Source organism: Terrapene carolina, unplaced genomic scaffold, assembly GCF_002925995.2.
Source record: "Terrapene carolina triunguis isolate 2854851 unplaced genomic scaffold, T_m_triunguis-2.0 Scaffold42, whole genome shotgun sequence".
In the NCBI taxonomy this organism is placed as follows: domain Eukaryota; kingdom Metazoa; phylum Chordata; order Testudines; family Emydidae; genus Terrapene; species Terrapene triunguis.
This window is the reverse complement of record NW_020664393.1, coordinates 28,490,432-28,512,868: the sequence shown is the minus strand read 5'-3', so window position 1 is coordinate 28,512,868 and position 22,437 is coordinate 28,490,432. Positions and strand designations below refer to the sequence as shown.

At 41.0% G+C, this 22,437-nt stretch overlaps 1 protein-coding gene across 6 annotated transcripts in view; it reads left to right on the top strand.

The window, feature by feature from the left end:
• Positions 1-337: 337 nt before the first annotated feature.
• Positions 338-22,437, top strand: part of SENP6 (SUMO specific peptidase 6) — a 152,456-nt gene continuing 130,356 nt past the window's right edge. For 5 of the 6 annotated variants that reach the window (XM_026654594.1, XM_026654583.1, XM_026654589.1 and 2 more), the window contains exon 1: positions 338-878. In XM_026654594.1, coding sequence (XP_026510379.1) covers positions 836-878 — 43 coding nt within the window. In that variant the 5' untranslated portion in view covers positions 338-835. Of the gene's footprint in view, positions 879-1,143; positions 1,206-22,437 lie in introns of those variants that run through there. The other variant, XM_026654599.2, reaches the window with a different exon arrangement.

Below are 22,437 nucleotides of genomic sequence, written 5' to 3'. Positions count from 1 at the left end.
TGCAGACTCAGCACCTTAAGCCCTTAAATAAGAATAGCATCAGCGGGCAACTGGAGAATTTTAGAAACTAAAATAAATTAAATAAGTGTGGCCTTGGGTTTGTGCATGTGTTTGATCATGACCTAGAAGGGGTTGGAAGAATCCTTGGCACAGGATTCACTGATTGCCCCCTTAGTCTTTAAAGCTCATTCATTGTATGTAGTTCAACCACCCACACCCCACCTTTCCCCCCAGCAAGTGGCAGCCTCCTGAGCTGATAAGGGGGAGCGGCAGAGCCTTAGATATTTACCAGCACAGCCCTTGTGCGGCCATTTTATCATCCAGGGGATAGGGAAATTAGAGTCCCCTTCCCTGGAGGCTGTGGGCTGCACGCCCTGGGGCTAGGGAAGGGGCTGAGGGATGACTAGTTAAGTCCCAGGGAGGAGAAAAAGGCAGCAACAGGGTTCCTCGCTCCTGCAGCTGGGATATGTGCGCGACCCGCAGGGAGAGGCTGGGTCAGGCCCGCGCGCTCCCCCGCCGAGGTGGCAGCAGGCAGCTGCCAGGCCAGGCCTGGGCTGGAACCACTGAGGGCTGCCGGTGGCGGACACAATAAGGGAACGAGCCGACGCGCTGCTTCTTCCTCCCGCACGCGGGCCGGAACAGGCAGGGAGCGGGGCGGGGGAGCGTCGCTCGGCTGGTTGCTGCCGTGCACTGGGGAAGCCGGGGGAAGGGACTCGGTGCTGGGTTGCTGTGCGGGAGGTAGAGCGCGCGGGCCGGGCGAAGGGCCTGGCCCCCGCCGGCGGTGCCTGGGCGAGCAACACGGGCATGGAGTGAGGGGAGCAGCGGCAGGAGGAAGATGGCCGGTGGCGGCGGCTGCAGGGACAGCGTGTTTCTGGAAGGTGCGTGTGTGGCTGCGTGGGGAAATGTGGCCCACGGGCGGCTCCTTCCTCCTGGCAACCGGCCGTCAAAGGGACACGGCACGGACCGGAGGACGGGGGGGGGGGGAGAGGGGGGGCCGGGGGAGGGACGCAGCGAGAGATGGCCTGATGTTGGGGGAAGGGTGGGTGTTTGTAGGGGCAGGTTTGGTTGGAGGGGGGGTATGGAAGGTGGTTTGGGGAGGACCGCGGGTGAGAGTTATTCGGGGCTGGCCGTTGGTGGGTGGGTCGTTGGTCTTGGGTTAGCGATGTCCGCTATGGAGGGGCGGTTTGCGGGAGGTTAATGGTCAGGTGAGGCTTGATGCGGAGCGGGGTCTCGTCTCTGGAGCGCTGTCAGCCGCGCTCGGGCCCACGGCCTACGCTGGTTGTTTCTTCTTTTTTTTCTTCTTCTAACGCTGTAAAAGGCCCATCTAAAGAGTTGGGAAAGGGGAGGCTGGTGACATGGCCAGAGAAGACTTTTCTTCTGCTGGGGCGTCTCTCTTATGTTTGTGTCACTAGAAAAAGGGAGCTTTGGGATTATTTTTAAAGCTTCAGGCTACTATTAGACATAGTTTTGGTTTTTGCATCTGTCTCTAATAATAATGCAGAAATTAACTAAAAACAAATTAATAAGGCTTAGAAATATTTACTCTAAGCCGTCATAGTACAATTAAATATATTTACTCTAAGCGGTCATAGTACAATTAAATATTATATTTTGTTAATCTAGCCTTGCAAAATTGCCATAAAAATTGACCAGACTAGGGGCAGTGTACCTTACCTGTCCTCTTAGCATGGTGATAATGAAAAATCAAATACTCTGCTTGCATGAATAGAGTTTTGCATGTCTGTGATGGTTTGTTTTTCCTTTGACACAGCATATTTTGCAGCATGTATATTGTATAAAGCATGTACTGTACAGGAGTTCTCTTAGTTTTTTTGGGTTGTATTTTAGAAGTTTGCATAGAGCAGAGAATAGCCTTTCTGTGTGAATAAATACTTACTTTAAATTATTCATCTGAAATGGTGATGTCCTAAAGACCTGTTTCTTAGCCAACCATGGCAGAAATTTTTTTAAGCATATGGTGGTGAAATACTGGTACCTGTTCCACCTTCATCCCTCTTCCTCCCCCCACAAAATCTGACCGTGATGTTCCCTGATACTACCATAAGTATGACAGGTGTGGGGACAACCATATGATGATCATTTGTTGTTTTGAGTGTGTTCAGTGGGTGGTATGCCACTCCTGTATGTTATACAGGTGGCAAGCAAAAATAAGTAGCATGCATAATATTATAAATCTTGGGGGGCTCCCTTTCTAACAGCAGTGGCAGATTGGCACTGTAATGCACGCTTGCTAAAATATTTGGTAGTCATATGATCAGTGGACAAAATAGGGCATCAATTTAGTTACATTTATATTGTAGTCCAGATTATTTTGGAAACCCATTGATCTTGCAGGTAGTGTCCAATAATGGTGACGGTCTAAGGTGTCTGTATATATTAACAGAGACTCTTATGAGCTCTGTGTGAAGGAAAGTTTATGCAGGCAGTGGTGCTAGGAAAAAGGAGTTCATTCTCCTGAGCGCACAATGTCAGAGTTGCAGGCTGTTAAAATAGCAGAATAGGCCTGTAACTGGATTATGGTGGATTTTAATGTGAAGCAAAAACATAAATGAAGCTTTGCAAATAAGGTACCATGACTACTATATGTGAAAGTAAAAGCACAGGTGATGCATATCTTTGTTTTTAGCGGCTAATGATATGGAATGGATGAGCACTTCAAATCGGCCTTTGGCATTAGACCTATCGTTGTCTAGAGTTCTGACTTTGGACAATAACGAAAGCAGGGGATTGGGACAATGGTAAGAGAAGTGTGAGGTAGACAAAAATAGGAGTGAAGGTTTATAGACAAGGAAGTGAAGTAACTTGTGTTCCTGAACCATGATTCGGATTTGAGTCTAGATCTGTGAAATATGTAACTAAGCTGAGTAGAGACCGCAGGATGTTTTAAGACATCATTAAAACATCAAGAACTTCAATTAATATAAAAAACCCTAAAACAAACCACCAACAACAAAGAAGAGTAAGGAATTCAGCTTTATTAGGTAACTCTAAAAAAAAAAAAAAAATAGTGGGCAGAGCTTTGAGAATTGCTGTTCCCCTCCCTGTCCCACATCAATCTTTTGGGAAACAAATGAGGTAGGAAGTGTGTGTAGGTGTAGCAACTGTCTGTTAATTCTGGCCTCATAATTAAATTGAGATAATGAGATCAAAGGTGGACAATATTTTTTTTTTTTTAAAGTTAATGTGCATATTTAATTGCTCTGTTTGCCTTATAGTAACGATCTATCAATCAGACTATAAAAAGATAAAATATACAGTACAGAAGGAAAACGATTAAATTGTAAGCATGGCAGTTTTATAGCTTTAGTATTGTTTTGGGGATCTCCATTAAGACATTTGTTTTCTTTCTGTGGTGTAATAAAGATTCAATTAAAATGTCTGTCATTGTCTTAATGGTTAATTCTTCTTTTTAAATTGAAATTATTCTATCAAAAATAGAATGGTTGATATATGGAAAAACATTCCCTGAGGGTTGTATATATTGCCTGTCTTGTTGTGCAGTGTGATGATTGATAAGGTCATTCAGTTTTTGTCCATTTTCACCTATATAACATAGCGTGTCATCACTTAAAAAAATGTAGATTGTCTTCTTGGAAATGCAAGAATAAGATCATTGTGTTGCATGGAAAATCCAATCTGTTTGGGAGACTCGTTACTTGTAGCTGAGAGTGGTCAGTCTCCAGCAGTATCCATTCATTACTAGAGTCATAATGTGGTGAGATGATGCAGAAAGATTTACTCGGAGTTGGGATAGGGAAAATGATTCTCAGTCCCTCTTCCCTATAATAGAAATGGGGCAAATCCCACTGTTGTTCATTCTTTCTGCAAACATTGTAGGAACAACTATTATGATTTGGCCCCTCATATTTTATTTAGCGGCAAGGGGAATGTTTGTGCTGCTGTATGTCTCCTCCAATCTCAATTTGACGCTTTCATTTTCACAGTGTTGTGGTAACATGTACAGTAACTCCTTGCTTAACGTTGTAGTTGTGTTCCTGAAAAATGCGACTTTAAGCAAAACGATGTTAAGTGAATCCAATTTCCCCATAAGAATTAATGTAAATAGGGGGGTTAGGTTCCAGGGAAATTTTTTTCACCAGACAAAAGACTATTGTTAGTGTGTGTGTGTGTGTGTGTGTGTGTGTGTGTGTGTACACTTATACTGTAGTTTTAAACAAACAATTTAATACTGTACACAGCAATGATGATCCTGAAGCTTGGTTCAGGTGGTGAAGTCAGAGGGTGGGATATTTCCCAGGGAATGCCTTACTGCTAATTGATGAACTAGCACTTAGCTGAGCCCTCAAGGGTTAACACGTTGTTAATGTAGCCTCACACTCTACAAGGCAGCACAGATGGAGGGAGGGAAGACCGCATGACAGACAGAGGACAGACACCCTGTGTGTGTGTGTGTGAGAGAGATGTGCATTGCCCCTTTAAGTACGCTTATCCCACTCTAAGTACATTGCCGTTCTAAGTAGATCAGCAAGTTGAGACAGCAACTGCTGCCAGCAAGCTCCCTCCGTCCTGAGCCCCGTTGTGGCCCCCCCCCGCTCTATGGAGATGGGGGAAGCGGGGGGCAGAAGCGGGGGGAGGGGGACACCCTGACATTAGCCTCCCTTCCCCGCCCGCACAGTAAGCAGGAGGCTCCGGGGAGCAGCTCCAAGGCAGAGGGCAGGAGCAGCACATGGCAGTGGGGGGAGGGACAGCTGAACTGCCTGGCAATTGATAGCCTGCTGGGTGGCTGCTGAACAGGGAACTGATGGGAAGCCTGCCGATCCACCCTGGTTCCAAGCCCCCACCAGGTAGCTGCAACAGGCTGCTCTTTCTGCAAGCAGTGGACAAAGCAGGCAGTTGCCAAACAACGTTATAAGGGAGCATTGCGCAACTTTAAATGACCAGGTTCTCTAATTGATCAGCAATGAAACAATATTAGGACGATTTTAAGTGAGGAGTTACTGTATCAGATTCATTTGAAGCACTCTGAAATGCACACTGTCTGACTGGTAGCCTTTTTTTTTTTTTTTTTGCTTTTCTTTTTTATCTCAGTCTCCTGGCTACTACAAGAATGTGTTGGGGTTCTCTGTCCCTTCCCAAGCTTCTTTTTTGGGGCCTCATCATGGGAATTTTTCCAAAGCTGATCTCTCAGCTGGTGAACGCTTCCTAAGTAGATGCAGAATGAAATAGATTCCTATTAATATCATACTGGCCACAGATTTCTGACTAACAATAAAAACTGACAAGACTGACTCTTAGCAGCAGCAGAGGCTTTGGACTTGTCTGTGGGAGAACTCTGGAAGACAGTAGTTTATTACTTTACACTCAGTTCACATATGGAGAATTCTTTGCAAATGCGAGAGCTGTAGAATAGTGGTTTTTTTTAAATGAAATTTAGATCCTGTAGAAGCTGATGATATTTGTGGGGGAAAGTATCCTTCTTGCTCTGGGAGGTTAGATTTTTTTTTTTTTTCAAACTCTCAGCATCAGAGGTAGGGGAGATGGTGGTAGTAGGAGTTTTACTTGAGGTGGGATATGAGTAGTGTAGGATAGAGTGGAAAGGAGGAGGAGAGAGTGAAGCTTTTATTCACATGGAGAACTTTAAGTACTCTGCCTTCCCCGGACCCCCTCTAACCTTTTCTGAGCAAGTGAATAAAGATTTGGTTTTATTTTAAACAAAGTTAGTCAATTCCATTTGAAATGCTACTTATGACCTAGTGTATATGCAGTGTAAACTTGGGTAACTGGTGGGGGTTAAATTGATTTTTGGATTGTAGGGGAATAGGCTTTTTTAAATCTAGGTAAGACGTGTTTTCTGAAGTTTCAGATGCACATGTACACCCCCTTCCATGTCTTTTTTTTTTCACACTGCCCTATCTTATACTCTGATTAATGCTCTGTCATATCCCCTTCATATCCGGGAATGTTCTGTTCCCTCCTCTTGCCTTCCTCAGCATTAGTCTCCCATTCTGAGAATGGGGAGCATGGCTCCCTTCCACAGTTTCATGTGCTTCCTGGTTCTCTGCCCTCATTCACTACCCCTTTCGAGCCCCGGAGCTTGCCAGTCCATGTCTTTTCGTGGTCCTCTATTCCACCGCACTTTCCCCTGATTTCCTATTCAATTTATGCATTTCATGTGTTTTCTGGAATCATTTCAGAAGTGGGTCGGTTTCTATTAATAAAGACTGCTTTTCATACGGTTTAAAAAAAAATCAACATCAACAAACTGGAAAGCCACTTCTCAGCAAGAAACAAATTTTGGATAATATTTTCAAGCTTTACAAAAGTGAGCAGTTAATATTTCAAACTCTCTAACTGTCTTATTTGCCAGTCTTCCCCAGGATGAAATGTGGCATGCAAAACTTCAGAGTGATGGGGTTTGTTTTAGGGTACTGTGGGCGATGTTGAAAATTGAATCTAAAAAAGGAGCTAGCTTCAGCCTTAACTATGTAGGGGATGATGCTGTTCCACAATAGTGGACTATGCAATAATTGGTGGTATTCTCTAAAATTCAGTAATTTTAAGGAACAATCCTATTCTGTATTACCTCCATAAGGACAAAGGGTTTTATTTAGGGCTGTTGATTAATCACAGTTAACTCACACGATTAACTCAAAATTAATCGTGTTTAACAGTGCGATTAATCAATAGAATACCAATTAAAATTTATCAAATATTTTGCATGTTTTTCTACATTTTCATATATATTGTATTCTGTGTTGTAATTGAAATAAAAGTATATATTATTTTTGGTTACAAAAATTTGCACTGTAAAAATGATAAACAAGAAATAGTATTTTTCAATTCACCTAATACAAGTACTGTAGTGTAATCTCTTTGTCATGAAAATGCAATTTACAAATGTGGATTATTATTTTTTTGTTTTTGAGTGCAGTTATGTAACAATGTAAAACTTAAGAGCCTACAAGTCCTTTCAGTCCTACTTCTTGTTCAACTAATTGCTAAGGCAAACAAGTTTGTTCACATTTACAGGATATAATATTGCCCTCTTATTTACAATGTCACCAGAAAGTGAGAACAGACATTTGTATGACACTTTTGTAGCTGGCATTCCAAGGTATTTACGTGCCAGATGTGTTAAACATTCGTATGCCTCCTTCATGCTTTGGCCATTCCAGAGGACATGCTTCCATGCTGATGACGTTCGTTTAAAAAAAAAAATGCATTAATTAAATTTGTGACTGAACTCCTTGGGGGGAGAATTGTACGTCCCCTTCACTGTTTTACTCCCATTCTGCCATATATTTCATGTTATGGCAGTCTGGGGTGATGACCCAGCACATTTTGTTCATTTTAAGAACACTTCCACTGCAGATTTCACAAAACTCAAAGAAGGTACCAATGTGAGATTTCTAAAGATAGCTACAGCACTTGACCCAAGGTTTAAGACTCTGAAGTGTCTTCCAAAATCTGAGAGGGACGAGGTGTGGAGCATGCTTTCAGAAGTCTAAAAAGAGCAACACTCCGATGCGGAAATTACAGAACCTGAACCACCACAAAAGAAAAGCAATCTTCTGCTGGTGGCATCTGACTCAAGATAATGAAAATGAACATGCGTCCGTCCGCACTGCTTTGGATTGTTATCGAGCAGACCCTGTCATGAGCATGGACGCATGTCCCCTGGAATGATGGTTGAAGCATGAAGATATATATGAATCTTTAGCACATCTGGCACGTAAATATCTTGTGACACTGGCTACAAAAGTGCTCTGAGAATGCTTGTTCTCACTTTCAGGTGACATTGTAAACAAGAAGCAGGCAGCATTATCTCCTGCAAATGTAAACAAACTTGTTTGAGCCGATTGGCTGAACAAGAAGTAGAAGTGAGTGAACTTGTAAACTCTAAAATTTTACATTGTTTTAATTTTGAATGCAGTTTTTTTGTACATAATTCTACATTTGTAAGTTCAACTTGCATGATAGAGATTGTACTACAGTACTTGTATTAGGTGAATTGAAAAATAATCTTTCTTCTTTTTCACAGTGCAAATACTTGTAATCAAAAATAAATATTAAATGAGCACTGTATACTTTGTATCCTGTGTTGTAATTAAAATCAATATATTTGAAAATAAATCCAAAATATTTAAATAAATGGTATTCTATTATTGTTTAACAGCGCGATTAATAGCGATTCGTTTGTTTTTAATCACTTGACATCCCTAGTTTGTGGGAGCCTGTCCACAACCCCTTTGTACTGCATTGTGTTCCATGTGGGATTTCTGAACCGAAAGGTCTTTTTTGTAAAGAGGGCCAATGGATTGTAAGGAAACGGATCCTGATTGTCTGAAACCACAACATACTATGTATCCCCTATGTATGGATGGGTGGAGGGGGCCCCAGAAGACATTGCCAGGATTTCTTTTTAAGAAGCTCTGGAAGGTGTTGAAAATTGAGTCTTAACTACGGAGTGGCTACTCCTGCTCCACAATAGCAGAATATGCTGTCCTATGGATGCAGGAGTGGCTATCTCATGATTTTTGTGTGTGTGTGGGGGGGGGGGGGGGGGGGGAGGGTGGCTTGACTTAAGATTTTTGAATGCTTGGTGTTGGCAGTTACACACTAACTTTTCTAGAGGGAGGGATGGTTCTGAAATCCAATTGCTTCTAGGTAGTAGCCCCCCTTTTTCCCCTTATTTAACTGTATTTCAGTGAAGTTCTTACACCTGTTAGCATGATGTGCCAAATATTTAACAGACTAGTGCATAGGCTGATGACAAGGATGAAACAACATGAACATTTTGCAAGTGCTCTGAATACAAAGACATCAGATAGCATTGTAGTCAGCCAGTTGAAATATTCTGAATATATTGTTTCCTCTTGTTTCATGTGTAAGTATGGAACACAACATGGATCGCTAGAAAGAGGCGTTACAGCTGTCAACAAGGTTGGCTCTTGCTACGTATGTGACCTCTTTCTGGAGCTTTGTACTGATCAGTGTCTATACTCTCACACAATATCTGCTGTTCAAAGTTTTAGCTGTTATACCGGAAGTCAACAGATGATCATGCTTTTTTGTGGTGGGTCCTAAAATGTGAAATTAATTACCTGACACTAAAAGCCATCTTGTTTTTTCTTTTCAAAGCTTTTTCTAAAAAAAGCAATAGTTTAATAATGACGGTTTTTAGCCCCATGTTTATCACCTTTCCTTTTTAAAAATTGGACTTTTTTCATTTGTATGTTTATTTTGTGTATGGAAATTTTTTCATTCCATTTGTTGAATTCTTTTATACAATGCCCAAACCCCTTTACTTGCCCTGCAAAAATGGTTTGACTGCTTTTCTGAATCCAGCACTATCTAAATAAAATAATTATTTTTATACCATAATTGTTTGTGATAAATCAGCACTGTGTTTTATAATTTTTAAAAGCAATATATTTTTGTTGAATCTGAATAAGGGAAAATGTAAACCAAACCCCCTCACATTATTTTTGATTAGTTCTGACAACGTGATGTATAAGTTAATGTAAAGAAAAACTGAAGTAATTTTTAAATATAGTATATTCTAAACTTGTCTATTATGGACCAGTCCATTCCAATAGCAGGGACTACCATTCTTAAATGTATAAATGACAAATACATCTTACTCCTTGAAGAAATACTGGCACAGTGATATCATAAATAAATCTAATAAGAAATCTAGGTGATTTACATTGGTCCTTGGTGTAACTACTGAGCCTCAACCCTAGTCTTTGACAATTGCTTGCAAGACTCTATCTATTGGTGTGTGCAATACATAACTAGAACATTGGTTCTATCTACACTGGATTGATAAACTGTATATTGCTGTGATTCTGCGTGAATTAATAAATTGTTGATTGGTTAAGAATAATCAAGTGTCCAAATTTAAAAATAATATTGTTTAAGTTAAAAGTTGACCTGAAAAGAATTTAGTGTTAAATTTAGTAAGCTAATGCTCCATGGACTCAATAAAAGGGATTATTTTATTAGATTCCATTCTAATATTGGCTATAACACTTATCCAATTGGCAAATCTAATTCTTTAGATTTCAGCTTACAATCTGTCACCTCGGCAAATTTGTAAAATTGGCTACCTTTTCACAACATTTGGTTATTCTACATGGGCCACTGAAACTTTTACGGGTTCAGGACGTTATTGAAAGAGCCACATCTTGATTCTACTTCAGATTTGTTGTTGTTGATACTGCTCAGAAGAGGTGGTGGTTGTTTTGACTTGCTTAGACTGTACTGGGCCAGACAGAACATTAATACCTACAGATATCAAAGCTAAGTATAGGCCTTTAAACTTTTGGGATAAAGAACTTAAGACAAAGTGGTTTAGGAGGGAATTGCTAGAAACTCCAACCACTGCAAAAAAGAGGGGGAAGGGAGGAGGAATTTAAACCATTCATTCAAACTTTTTTTTTTTTCCTCTCTAAAGCCAACTGCATCTAAGGGTATGTCTACACTGCAATTAAAAACCTACAGCTGGCCCTTGCCAGCTGTCTCGGGCTCACAGAAAATTGCCATGTTTATGGTTGGGCACGGAGTGAGAGAGTCCCAGAGCTCATGCTGCAGCTCGAGCCTGAATGTCTAACATTAAACAGCCCTTAGCCCAAGTCAGCTGGCACGGGCCAGCTGTGGGGTTTTTAAATGCAGTGTAGACGTACCCTTGGTGACTGCAGCTGAGCTAATAAGAGCCATTAATACTTCTAGGATACTGTGAAGGCTGACTTCAATCATTTAGACTGAGATTTTAAAATCTTTCTCTCCACACCTTGCATATCACACAGATCCTTGAGAGTGATGGTTACTATTTTAGAATTAATTTGATCTGTTTTATGTGATTTTTGTTTTGTTCATTTCCATTTCTCTTCTGACTATAAGGCAGAAACCAGTCAAATCAAGGAATTTACTGAATTGTCTACATATGAAACTGCCAGAATAGGAGCAGGAAGGCCTTTAGTGATCTCTTTTGCTGTTTTAATTTTATCTGGAAGTATTTTGTTTGATTAAACCAATTATTTGTTATGGTTCCTGTGTCCTGTGGGTAAACAGGACAAACTTACTTGCCAGTGACAAGTCAGAAGACAGCATGTGAGAGATTGATTGTTCCTTTATCCATAATTGTGTGAGATTCTTGTTTTCGTCCCTCTTTTATAGTAGGGTATAGAAAGTAACAGCTCACTATATCTCTCTTTCTCCCCCCCCCCCCCCCCCTTATGGTAAGATACAGTGTTCTACATTTTTGTTGATATCCCAACACCTGCATTCAATTTAATAGCAAACTAGTGAGGTTTGGTAAATGTTCTCTGCAACAGATTGCAATAATATAAATCTCTCTGCCATGGAAGGAGATATATTTACCTTGCTACACCAATGCCTATGGCATAAATGATTTTTGTATTGTTCAGTCTGCCTACATGACATTGGTGGGAAGTGCCAGATAGCAGGATCCACTCTCTCGGAGCTAGAGCCTAATACAAAACAGAGTATAGAATGGTTAGTGGGTACTTGATTACTATAGAAAGAGTGTGTGAGAATAAGTAACTTTTTTAGAAGATTTTTGGAGCATCGCTATTGTAAGTTAAAAGAAAATTTAGTGTATTGATGAAACCAATTGTTGGTTGAAGCAATTTTTGTTCTAGATGAGATGTCAAAAATGGTACTCTGGTGATTGTCCCAATGATACATAAGAATATTTTATTGTTAAATTGAATTAACTATACATGAAAATTGAATTAGTGCATTTTATGGTAAAACTGTGAATGTTGGAATCTTGTAATTAAATTGCACTGCAGTAACTAGTGACATGCCAATACTGGGTGGGGGAAGTGGGGAATGAAATACAACTTTTGAACACTGTACCAAGAATATTGTGGGGTGGGGATGATGTCTAATGACATAATGTTATTTGCCTGGAAAAGATGTTTCAAGATTCATAACTGATATTTCTGTTGTTAATATGGTAGTTCTAAATGCTATGTCTGTCTGTCTTATCCAGTTTAGGGTTAATTTAGCAAAACATAAATATCCTGCTCTAAGGCAGGGTCAGGCAGAAGAGATATGCAAGAGCAGCAGTAACCATGATGGGGCTCATTGCTGCAACTGCATTTATAATTTCTGTGGCATATTTCTAAATGAAACAACCGACTCGTCATTGAAATTCCAGAAGTGGCAAGCACTGTGGGCTCTCTTTCATCACATCTTGGTAACAGATGATGTCCAGCAAGGGTGGCGTCAGGGCCGCCTGAATGGGAGATGGCACCATGGAACCCTCCTGGTGCGTGCCCTTTCAGCAAGGAAGGCAAAGTAGCCCCTTATGGTGGAGGAGGAGCTGAGCTGGTAGTCAGCCAGCAGCCTGCTGCTTTCTCCCTCCCCGCGCTGCACGGATACACTGAGAGTGCTGCTGTCAGGGGGAAGGCTGCCTCCTCGCTTCTGGGCATCTGTGCCAGAGGTATCCGGAGAAATGGGTGAGGGGTACATGTCTCCTCCCTCTCCCTCCCTCCCCCCGCCACAGCTATGTGTCACCTCTGGGGTGCAGAGGGAAATGAGCATGCTACAGGCTGCGGCATGCCCTGGGCTGCCTGCAGCAGACATCACCTGCCTGCCTGTCCCCTGCTGGCCATGTTTAGATCTGGAGCTCACAGCCAGAGTCATTACAAGGCAACTTGCATCAACCTAGGTTTGTTCTGTAGACCAGGCCTAATTATTTCTCATACTGCCAAGTCAGTGGTGTAGCTTGTACAAGGGCTTTCATTTAGATACGAAATATTTGCAAATACACATTTCAGAAGAAGCTTATGTCATCTTAAGAATTGGAGAACCAAGGAAGGTTGAAAACATTTCCAACTATGCATGGTTTTCTTTCCTGCATCAAAATTTTATAATTCCTCTAAAAATAATGTCAACTAGGATATTTCTAGAATTCATTTGTGATATTTGGTTTAATATTTTCTTTGTTTATTAATCATGGTTTATTTTATTACGATTAGTTTGCTTAGTTTTGATTGTGGTATCCCTGAAGTTAAGTAAAAATACCCCTGTGACTAAACACTGAGAGCCACACACCTAAGTTGGCAGTAAGAGAAGCAATTAGTAAGAGTTCGCCTACTATTTCTTGCTTCTCTACACAATACATATTTTTTTTAGTAATTTTTAAAATAAAATTATTTTCATCCTGTTTAAAACTACCACTTTTAACTCCACATTGCCCTGCAGTAGGATCCTCTTTCCCTGATTGCTTGGTTCTCAACTGGGTAGAGAGTTCTAGGAAGCTTGTGTTGTCTTAGCTTTTCTAAATGTCATCAACCAGAAGCATTTGCAATAATGTAGGAGGATAAATTTGGTGTGTGGTGCAGACAGGGCCATTTGGGCCCCTTTATTTTCCCTGGTTTCAGAGTAGCAGCCGTGTTAGTCTGTATCCGCAAAAAGAACAGGAGTACTTGTGGCACCTTAGAGACTAACATATTTATTAGAGCGTAAGCTTTCGTGGGCTACAGCATCCGAAGAAGTGGGCTGTAGCCCCCGAAAGCTTATGCTCTAATAAATTTGTTAGTCTCTAAGGTGCCACAAGTACTCCTGTTCTTTTTGTGTATTTTCCCTGTTTGACTACTTTCTCTGCTTTTCTGAATCTACCATGCGTTAATCTTCAGGATATGCTAAAAAGCACATCTCTAAGGACTCGGGAGAGCAAGGAAGGGAAAGGAGGATTGGGGTTGGTGTATAATGTGGCTGGAGTTGGTGGTTGGTTGGAACGAGTTACCTGCCCTTTTTGTTTGTTTGAGAAAACTGCTGCCTTTTGCTTCTTTAAAAGTTGTTTTGAACTTTTCCAGGGACATTAAAGTTTTTTTTTTAAAGAAAATCTAAATTATAAATACTAGCAAATTAAAACACTCTTAGCAGCTGTTTTGTCTTATCATGGGTTAGGCACAAGTAGGTCAATGTCTCTGAAGCCTCAGGTCATCGGGTTCATGTGGGGTTTGACACAATACAAAGCCCCCTGTGATTTAGGGGATTAATGTGGTTATGACACTGAGTTCCTGTGAGCTTCCTGCCCTAATATTGGTCTACCTTATTCCAGTTTTTACCCAAATAAGGTAGTACTGTGGACTTCCCCATAATCCTGAATAGGAATTTTGGGTGGAGAGAAGCTTATTAAGGTTATCATCCTACCAATGTTTTCTCCGTGCTTGTGTGTTCAAGCTGATGAAGCACTTCTCTGTATGTTATATGTTAAAAGTTTCTTGAACTTAAAGCTGACTAAAAGCACTTAGAAGCTCCATGTTTCTAGTTTCTTTTGCCAACATTTTGCTGGGTGATGCTTTAACCAAGAGGATGTTTTTTTAAATTGGTTGCATTTCTTATTGCTTTGACCTTGTTAGCCAGAAATTAGGACTCTCTGAGGGTATGTCTTCACTAAAGCGCTTACTCAGGTTTTCCCCCCCGAACACTTCTCCACTTCTCTTAATTGGGGCTCTTAACTCAGGATGGGCTGTCCTGTCCTGAGGTATAAGCTAAAACCCAAGAGAGGCTTTAATTTGGGCTGCTAACCCACCCACTTTGCAGTGGTGATTTAGGCTGTCATTCAAATGCTGACAATCCTCCAGTGTCCTCCCACAGTTCACTGGGGAAAAAAATCCATAGAGCTCCTCGGCATACTGAAGCACAAAGAACCATGGAATATGTACCCAGAAGTCCTACCAACACATGGGTGAGTGAAGCACCAGTGAGGACACAGTAACTTGGGTACGGTTTTGCAGTATGTCTGGGCTAACATGGGTGTTCAGATTTAGGTGCTGGTCACCTGGGTTAATTTTGCAGTGAAGATACCTCCTCTGTGATGTTTCCATAACACAAATCTGTAAAGCAGCAAAGTTGTCTCTCCATATAGGATCTAGTCAGCAGTGCTCTCTAAATATTTTCTCTTCACTCTCCTCTCCCTCCCACCCCTCAAAGTTTTTCTTTTGGAATATGCCTTATTTTCCAGCTAGCAACATTTCTACATGCCTCCCCCCTCCTCCTGACTTCTTCTGCACACTTAATCATCCAACAGTAGACAACATGAAGAGGTATATTGCTTCTCTTTTAATTAATAGAATTTAATCCTCCTGGTTGTGTTCCTGCCTATATCACTGACTTTCTTGAGGAAGCTACTTAACTGCTATGTATCTTGAATTTCCTTGTGTTAAAGAAGGGATAACACCTTCCCATAAGCACTTTGCAAAGCTTGCATGAAAGTTGCTTATGTGTAAAAAATACTATAAATTTTTCTTACATACTTTTTTGAAATGTATCTGTGGTTCTCTGTTTAGTTCAACGTGACATTCCAAGCTATTATATCCAACTCTGGGAAACTCTGGTGCACTTCCAGTTGCTGCTTTTGCAGGTACTTAGGCTAGGTTCTTCAATCCTATTTTGTACCTAAATGCCTTTCTGCAGTTTCTAAAAATAGATGTGCAGTTTGATTATTACTGTTACCGTGTGTGTAATTGCACAAACTTGGCTCTTTTGATGACGGCTGTGATGGATCCTGCAGTTCATAAGTGGGTCTGCAATCAGCAGTCTGCAATTCAGATGCAAAAATTCACTGTACATCTCCTCCTAGTACAAAGGCAGCATTTGCTTAGTGTCTAAAACTTTTACACTTCCTGTGGTTCTCATAATTTCAGACCAGATATGATTAACATCACCTGGTTATTGCTCCCAAAATCTGTACTAAAGTTGGTGGTCACATAGCATCTTGTTTAAAATGACTTCTTAACTGCTTCTCTCTACACCATTTTTACACTCTTTCATTTTAAGAATAAATTGTAAGAGAAGAAGAGGAAAATCCACAGGTTCTCCTATGAAACTCATAAACTTTCTGCTTGGACTACTTAAGCATATCAGTCAAATGATGATGGTCTTATAGGAGCAGGGAATTGCATAGCGCCAGATCACTAGACATTCAAATGTAACTTTTTTTTTTCTGTCCGGTCTTGGATCCTGATTTATAAAAATATTTGTTTTTGAAGAATAGTTATGCAAAAGAATTTCAGCCAATGGGTGGTTTTCAAACTGTTCACTTATTATTTACTATTCATAGTGTGCGGTTGGCACATAAGCAACGTAATGTTGCCCCTTTTTGACCCGTATGGCTAGTCAGAGTTTGGGTACTGTAAGTTGTTCTAGTTGGGGGTAGAAATTGATTCAGTCTGATGTTTTCTTTGATGCAATCATGTTTATTTACAAGCAACATACAAAGTTCTGCTTCTCTGAATGCAGGGAGGAAACAAAGGCAAAAGGAAGCGTTTTTGTTTTTCTGTTTTGTTTTTTACAGGCCAAACTTTTTTTTTTTCCCTCTTCCTGTCTGCCGGCACCCTTACCTAAAACCTCTTTTTAGGCTTCTCTCAGTTTCACACTGTGCTTGGACTTCTGCTTGGATTTTTTTTCAGGTAGTCTCTGGTGCACTCTAGTTGTGTGTTCCAGACACAGACACCTTATCCAAAACAATACTCAGCAAAAACCCCTCTGCCCACACACTCCAAACTCCTGGGTGGAGTCACATAACCCTTTAGTTTTAGTCGGAGGCTTGTGATCATTTATTTTTTACAAAAGTTAATTGAAGGGTGTATTCACACAAATAAATGTAAATGAGATTTTAATTCACCCATAACGAGGTTTCACCCAGCTCCTAACAATATTATTATTTCTATTCCCTGACTTAGAAGACTGACACCTTATAAAACAGGAGACTAAGGGAAAATGTACTTTGAATGCATGTATTTGGATGAATAATTTCTAATATTTATCAGTATTTTTAAAAATCACCTGGTGGCCATCCATATACTTATTTGCAGGATATTATCCACCATTAACAGCATGCCTGATTTGTTTTGTTCCTGAAAATATTAACGAGTCACTTTGGATTGGGGTCCGCAGTAAAATATTAGTTAAGTAAAGCTACCTTAAATGTGCTGGTTAAATAAAGTCTGTCAAAACATATTTTGCATTTAAAGCTAACTGGTTTAGTAAACAAAGGAAGTAACAACTGTAGTTAGTGAATTTACTCATTTAATTATTTACTTTTGGTCACTATGGTCCGGGTTTTTAAATGTAGTGGGATTTTAAAGTACCAAACTCCCATTGAAAACAGTAGTTAGGCAGGTTGGGTAATCCTACCAGTCACTGTTGTGACGCGTCCCAGGGGTACCCAGAGTTTTGAGGCACCCTACTACCACCTGCCCTTAGCATGAGGAAGTCTTGTCTGTGCCTCCTGTGGGACAGTCTCCGAACATTACTGGCCATAGCCACCACAAGCACTCCCCCTAGGCCTCTCAGTCATTCTACAGGTTAGCGACTGGCACGCTCCAAACCCTCAAGCCCTCTGAGCATCTCCTTGGAGTATCGAGCCCCTGGTCCACTGGAAACTTGTGGTATTCGCAGATTCGCTGCTTCCAAAGAAACAATTCACCCCAGCTTACTGCTTCCACATCAGATAACTACTCCACTTCAACATATCTAAGTGCTGTGTGTTATTGTGAAATAAAATATAAGTTTATTTAACAAAGCATAGAGACTGTAGTAGTAGCAAGTAGAAAGTATTGGAAACAAATGTTTACATAAACTCATAAAATGCATGCTAGAGCCTACATTTAATTAACAAGATGCTCTCATGTCAAGTATTGCTCGCTCAAAATCCTTGCATCACTTTCTAGGTAGTAAATTAGCGAACTAAACTATGTTGAGTATCAGATAAGATCATGGAAGGCTGCATTCCCTCTACCCAAAACATTAAAATTGGAGCAATAAGAAATTAAAGGGAAAGACTTATTCTTTTCCACCTTCATGTTGTCTACAACATTGAAGTTGATAAACTTTTTAGTGCTCCATTGGGCTTTCACTTCCATCTCCAACAAGTACCCAAAAGGAATCCATTCCCCAACTGATAACTGCAGTGTTAAGACAGACTAACCTACCAAATGCATGAAATATGTGACAATCAGATGCATTGATCTTTGAATATAATTGATATAAAAACTTATGAGGTTACTGTGAAAGTTTTGTTTTAGATACCCAATACTTCAAATTTTCACTCTATCTAGAGATGGAAGTTGAAAGTCTTAATGGAGCATTGGAGAATATGTTATCAACAGTTGCTGTAGGCAATATGAAGGTAGATAAGAATGCTCTAGTCTTTCCCCTTAATTCTCGCCTCTTCCCCCTTCTCCCCCGGTAAAAATGATTTTCCATCCACTCCATGTCAGTCTTCACAGTAGGGAATTCCCTGATGGCAACTGGGGGCAGAGCAGATCCTTGATTTCAGCTTGGGTTTAAGACTGCTCCTCAGGAAGAACTCTCCAAAATTCTGTCTCCAAGTGGCACACATGACAGACTTCATGTCTCCCTTGGTAGCAGAATTTTCCCAGGATTTTTAACTGAAGGTCTGTTTCTTCATTGGCTTTAAGGGTTTTCTCAAAATTGCTAAACTAAAAAGTATTGTGGTTTTCTGAAGAGGGTTTGAAGGACAGCACCTCCCCACCCTCCCTCAGAAATGACAGGCTGCAGGAACTTGTCTCCCCTCTAGCCTGTGGGCAAGGTCCATGCCAAGAGTTGAGCAGACTGCTGTGAAACCTAGCTCCCAACTGATGTGTGGACAAGGTGCAAGCTGCATGGAATCTCCCTTCACTGAGACCAGTCTAGAATCAGTGGCATGGAACTGAAGAGAAGTTGTTTGTTTTCTTTTCCTCCAGCCCCCATAACTCCCCCGTAGACTTGGGAATCCCTATTTTCATGGATTGCAAAGCAAGCAGGAACAGTTCACTGGAGCCTCCTGAATCTCAGGGGAAGGCAAGGTCCCCCCGCCTCCCTCACCGGTACAACCTGGAGGAAGAAATCCGCACTAATAGCCAGCAGATGGGTAAGGTCTGTGATGGGATGGTGAGAAGGCTTCAGAGGATCTGCCCTTCCTACAGGCTGTTTTAACTCTAAGTCCTCTGTTCCTGCAAACTTTGATACCAAGCATCATCTCCAGTGGTTTTGGCTTACTCCTTGTTCTATGTGGTCAGCCTTTGCTTAGCACAGATAAAGTAAAAGGGATTGAATTGATTCACATCCCTTTTCTTGAGAGACATATATTTTTTTTCTCCTTTTAGTCTCCATGGGTCCCATAGGCCATCATAAAGTGGCTATGATTTTTCCTTAGGGAGACATGCAGGATACATGTCTGTAGACTGTCCTTTTAATCTCCCTGGTAATGCTCTTTCCACCTCACAGGGCCACCCCATTCTTTCATGTTGGTGAATGATATTGCTCACAATCAGCTCTTAAAAGGCAGCATAAAATCTTAAAACTCATGAGAGAGTCTCCCCTCTAGATTTTTGAAAGTGAATAAGTGTCTAAAGCTGGGGCTTTGATGGAGATAACTTACCCTTACTCTGGGAACCTTAGATCAGAGTATGTCTACCCAGCCGCTAGTTCGGCGGCTGGAAATCGAAGTTCTGGGTTCGACTTATCGCGTCTTGTCTGGACGCGATAAGTCGAACCAGGAAGTGATCGCCGTCGACTGCGGTACTCCAGCTAGACGAGAGGAGTACCGCGGCGTCGACGGGGGAGCCTGCCTGCCGCGTGTGGACCGAGGTAAGTTCGAACTAAGGTACTTCGACTTCAGCTACGTTATTCACGTAGCTGAAGTTGCGTACCTTAGTTCGAATTGAGGGGGTAAGTCTAGACCAAGCCTAAGAGACTACAGCCAGTAATGTCCAGGCTGAGGCTGCTGTATCCAAGTTTAGTCTCAGCGATGATTTTATTCTCCTGCCTGTGTTTGGCAGGAGTTCTCCCTCAGTTGGTATAAATGTTTTGTTTACTAAGGAGACTGCAACAGGCTTAATCTTACATGAAGACCTTTTAGGACTTAAGTACAAGTACTTCCTGATTAGGAATTCCCACTCCACCTTAATTGAATCCTCATAAACAGGGGAGGAAGAATTATACACCTCATCAGCTCTCCAAGGTTTTTGTTTTATTTGTTGTTTTTGTGCTCACCTGCAAAGCCATGGTGAGCGTGCATGCATTTACATATATAGCCAAACAAAACCAAAACAAAATAACTACAGAGAGTCTACTTTAAACTAGATTTTCTTATCATTTTTTTCAGGACTGATATTTCACCTGACTCTGATTTGCTGTGCGTTCAAAACTTCCAAAGACACGTCCTGAAAAGGTCCACTCAAAGAGAGTTGTAGTTGTAGGCTAACATCTGATATCCTTCCAGATATGTTGATCTCTTTGAGCATAGAGACAAAATAGTCTCTAAAGCTTTAGACAAAAGAATAAGGCCTCACCCACACCTAAAATTTACGTCAACCTAGCTGAGTTGCAGAGGGGTGTGAAAAAGTAACACCCCTAAAAGACATAAGATGGCGCAAACCCTGGTATCGACACCACTACGTTGACCGAAGAATTTTTCGTTAATCTAGCTACCGCCTCTCAAGGGGGTGGATTTAGTACAGTGATAGAAAATCCCCTTTCATTGCTGTAGCAAGTATCTACATTAGAGGTGTAGCTGCAGTTGTGCCACTGTAGCATTTGTGACTGTAGACATAGCCTAAGTCACGCCCTCCTTTCAGTGAGGACCTGGTGAGAGAATCTTCAAACTCCCTTGTCTTGGCATGCATTCTTGTTGAAGCTGCTGTATCTCCAGGCTCCACTGTAGAGATTACACATGAGGATAGAGGCTATTGCTATCTTTCCTGAAAGTTGGAAGACCACGACTGGGATTCTCTAGAGAAAACTATCCAACTTCAAAAGCATCTCTTGAGTTGTAAATTTCTGAAGTCTGAGCAGTTCCCCTGCCCCCTTCCTGCATATGATACTTCATGGTGGGCCCTCATCTGGGTGTGAACTACCTCAGAAAATAGGTGCTTGAGATTCAGGAAATGCTCCACAGTAGAACTCACTTATTGTCCCTGGGGATTAAGCATGGAAACAAATCTGGCACAATACACAATTTACCTTCTTGGTTCTCAATCTATGCTTGATGTAAAATAGCTTCTGTTAGACTCCAGCACCTTGCTAAATCTGGCATTTGCCACCTCTGACTGAAGTGGGGCTACTAATGCTTAAGATTAGGCATGTTCTTAAATACTCTGAATTGGGACCCCTGTTCTCCTTTCAAAGGAGAGGCAATCTGGACTTTTCCTCTCCATTCTGGGAGATACTGCAAAATGTTCTTACATGATAGAAATTCTTCCCAGGGAAATGACTTACAATGTAGTTCTAAAATCCTTACATCGGTGAGTACTAATCTGGTCCTTCCAAACTCTCTTTATATTCTTTCCACTAACATATCTTACCTATCATACTTCTTTTTTTCAGACTTTTTATTTTTCTTTCTATAATCACAGCTCTAAAAATTGGCTAAGATATATTTACACACAATTACAATTGTGTGCATACTTTTTAAATATTATGACCGTTTTGGTGTGTGTGTCTGTGTATAATCGAGTGCTGATTTAAAAGATAATGCAATAAAAACATACATTTAAAAACTGGCTAAAATTGTTGCGCCCCTAATTTGTCAGTATCATTTAGTTTTGAAAAAATTATATGTTGTCTAGTTAAAACTTGCTTCTAAAGTTGTCAATTTTTAAAAGAATTGGTTTGTATTGTAGCCATTTTCTATTAAACATTTTTAAAGCAAAATTTATTGGCACATGTCCAGAGTTCTTAAAATGCTGTGTACTGTAGGTACGATCTTAAAGCTACAGTATAGGTACTGAAATTTAATTATTCCCACACAAATTACTTGATGAAATCCCAGCTGAAGTGCTGAAACACTGGTTCTATACTCAACAAAGCTTTGCTAGACCTATTTACTTTCTGCTGGGAAAATGAGATTTTACTCCAGGATTTAAAAGATGCCAAAATCATTACAATCTACAAGGGCAAAGGAGACAGACACGACTGTGGCAATTATCATGGCATTTCGCTCCTCTCTATCGCTGGTAAGACCCGTGGTGAGCTGTTGCTGAAAAAGCTTCAGGTTATTGCAGATGATGTACTTCCTGAATCCCAGTATTGTTTTCATTCATCACGCAGCACTGCTGATATATTTACCTTATGCCAGTTACAGGAGAAAGCTGCTGAACAACAAATGCCCCTCTAGTTGCCTTTGTTGATCGTAGTAAGGCGTTGGACTCTGTCAGGTGTTCTGCTCTTTGGTGCCTTCTTGCAAAGTTTGGCTGCCCAGACAAACTAATCAGTCTTATTTGCTGTGTCCATGACAACGTGCAGGCCCATGTACCAGTTGGTACCAACTCATCTGATCCCTTTCCTGTAACTCATGGGGATAAACAGGGCTGTGTGCTTGCCCCCTACATTATTTACTTCTTGTCTAGAGTGCTAGAAGTCACCGCACGTACTACCACTGCAGATGTTGCTCTAACAACACGTTTT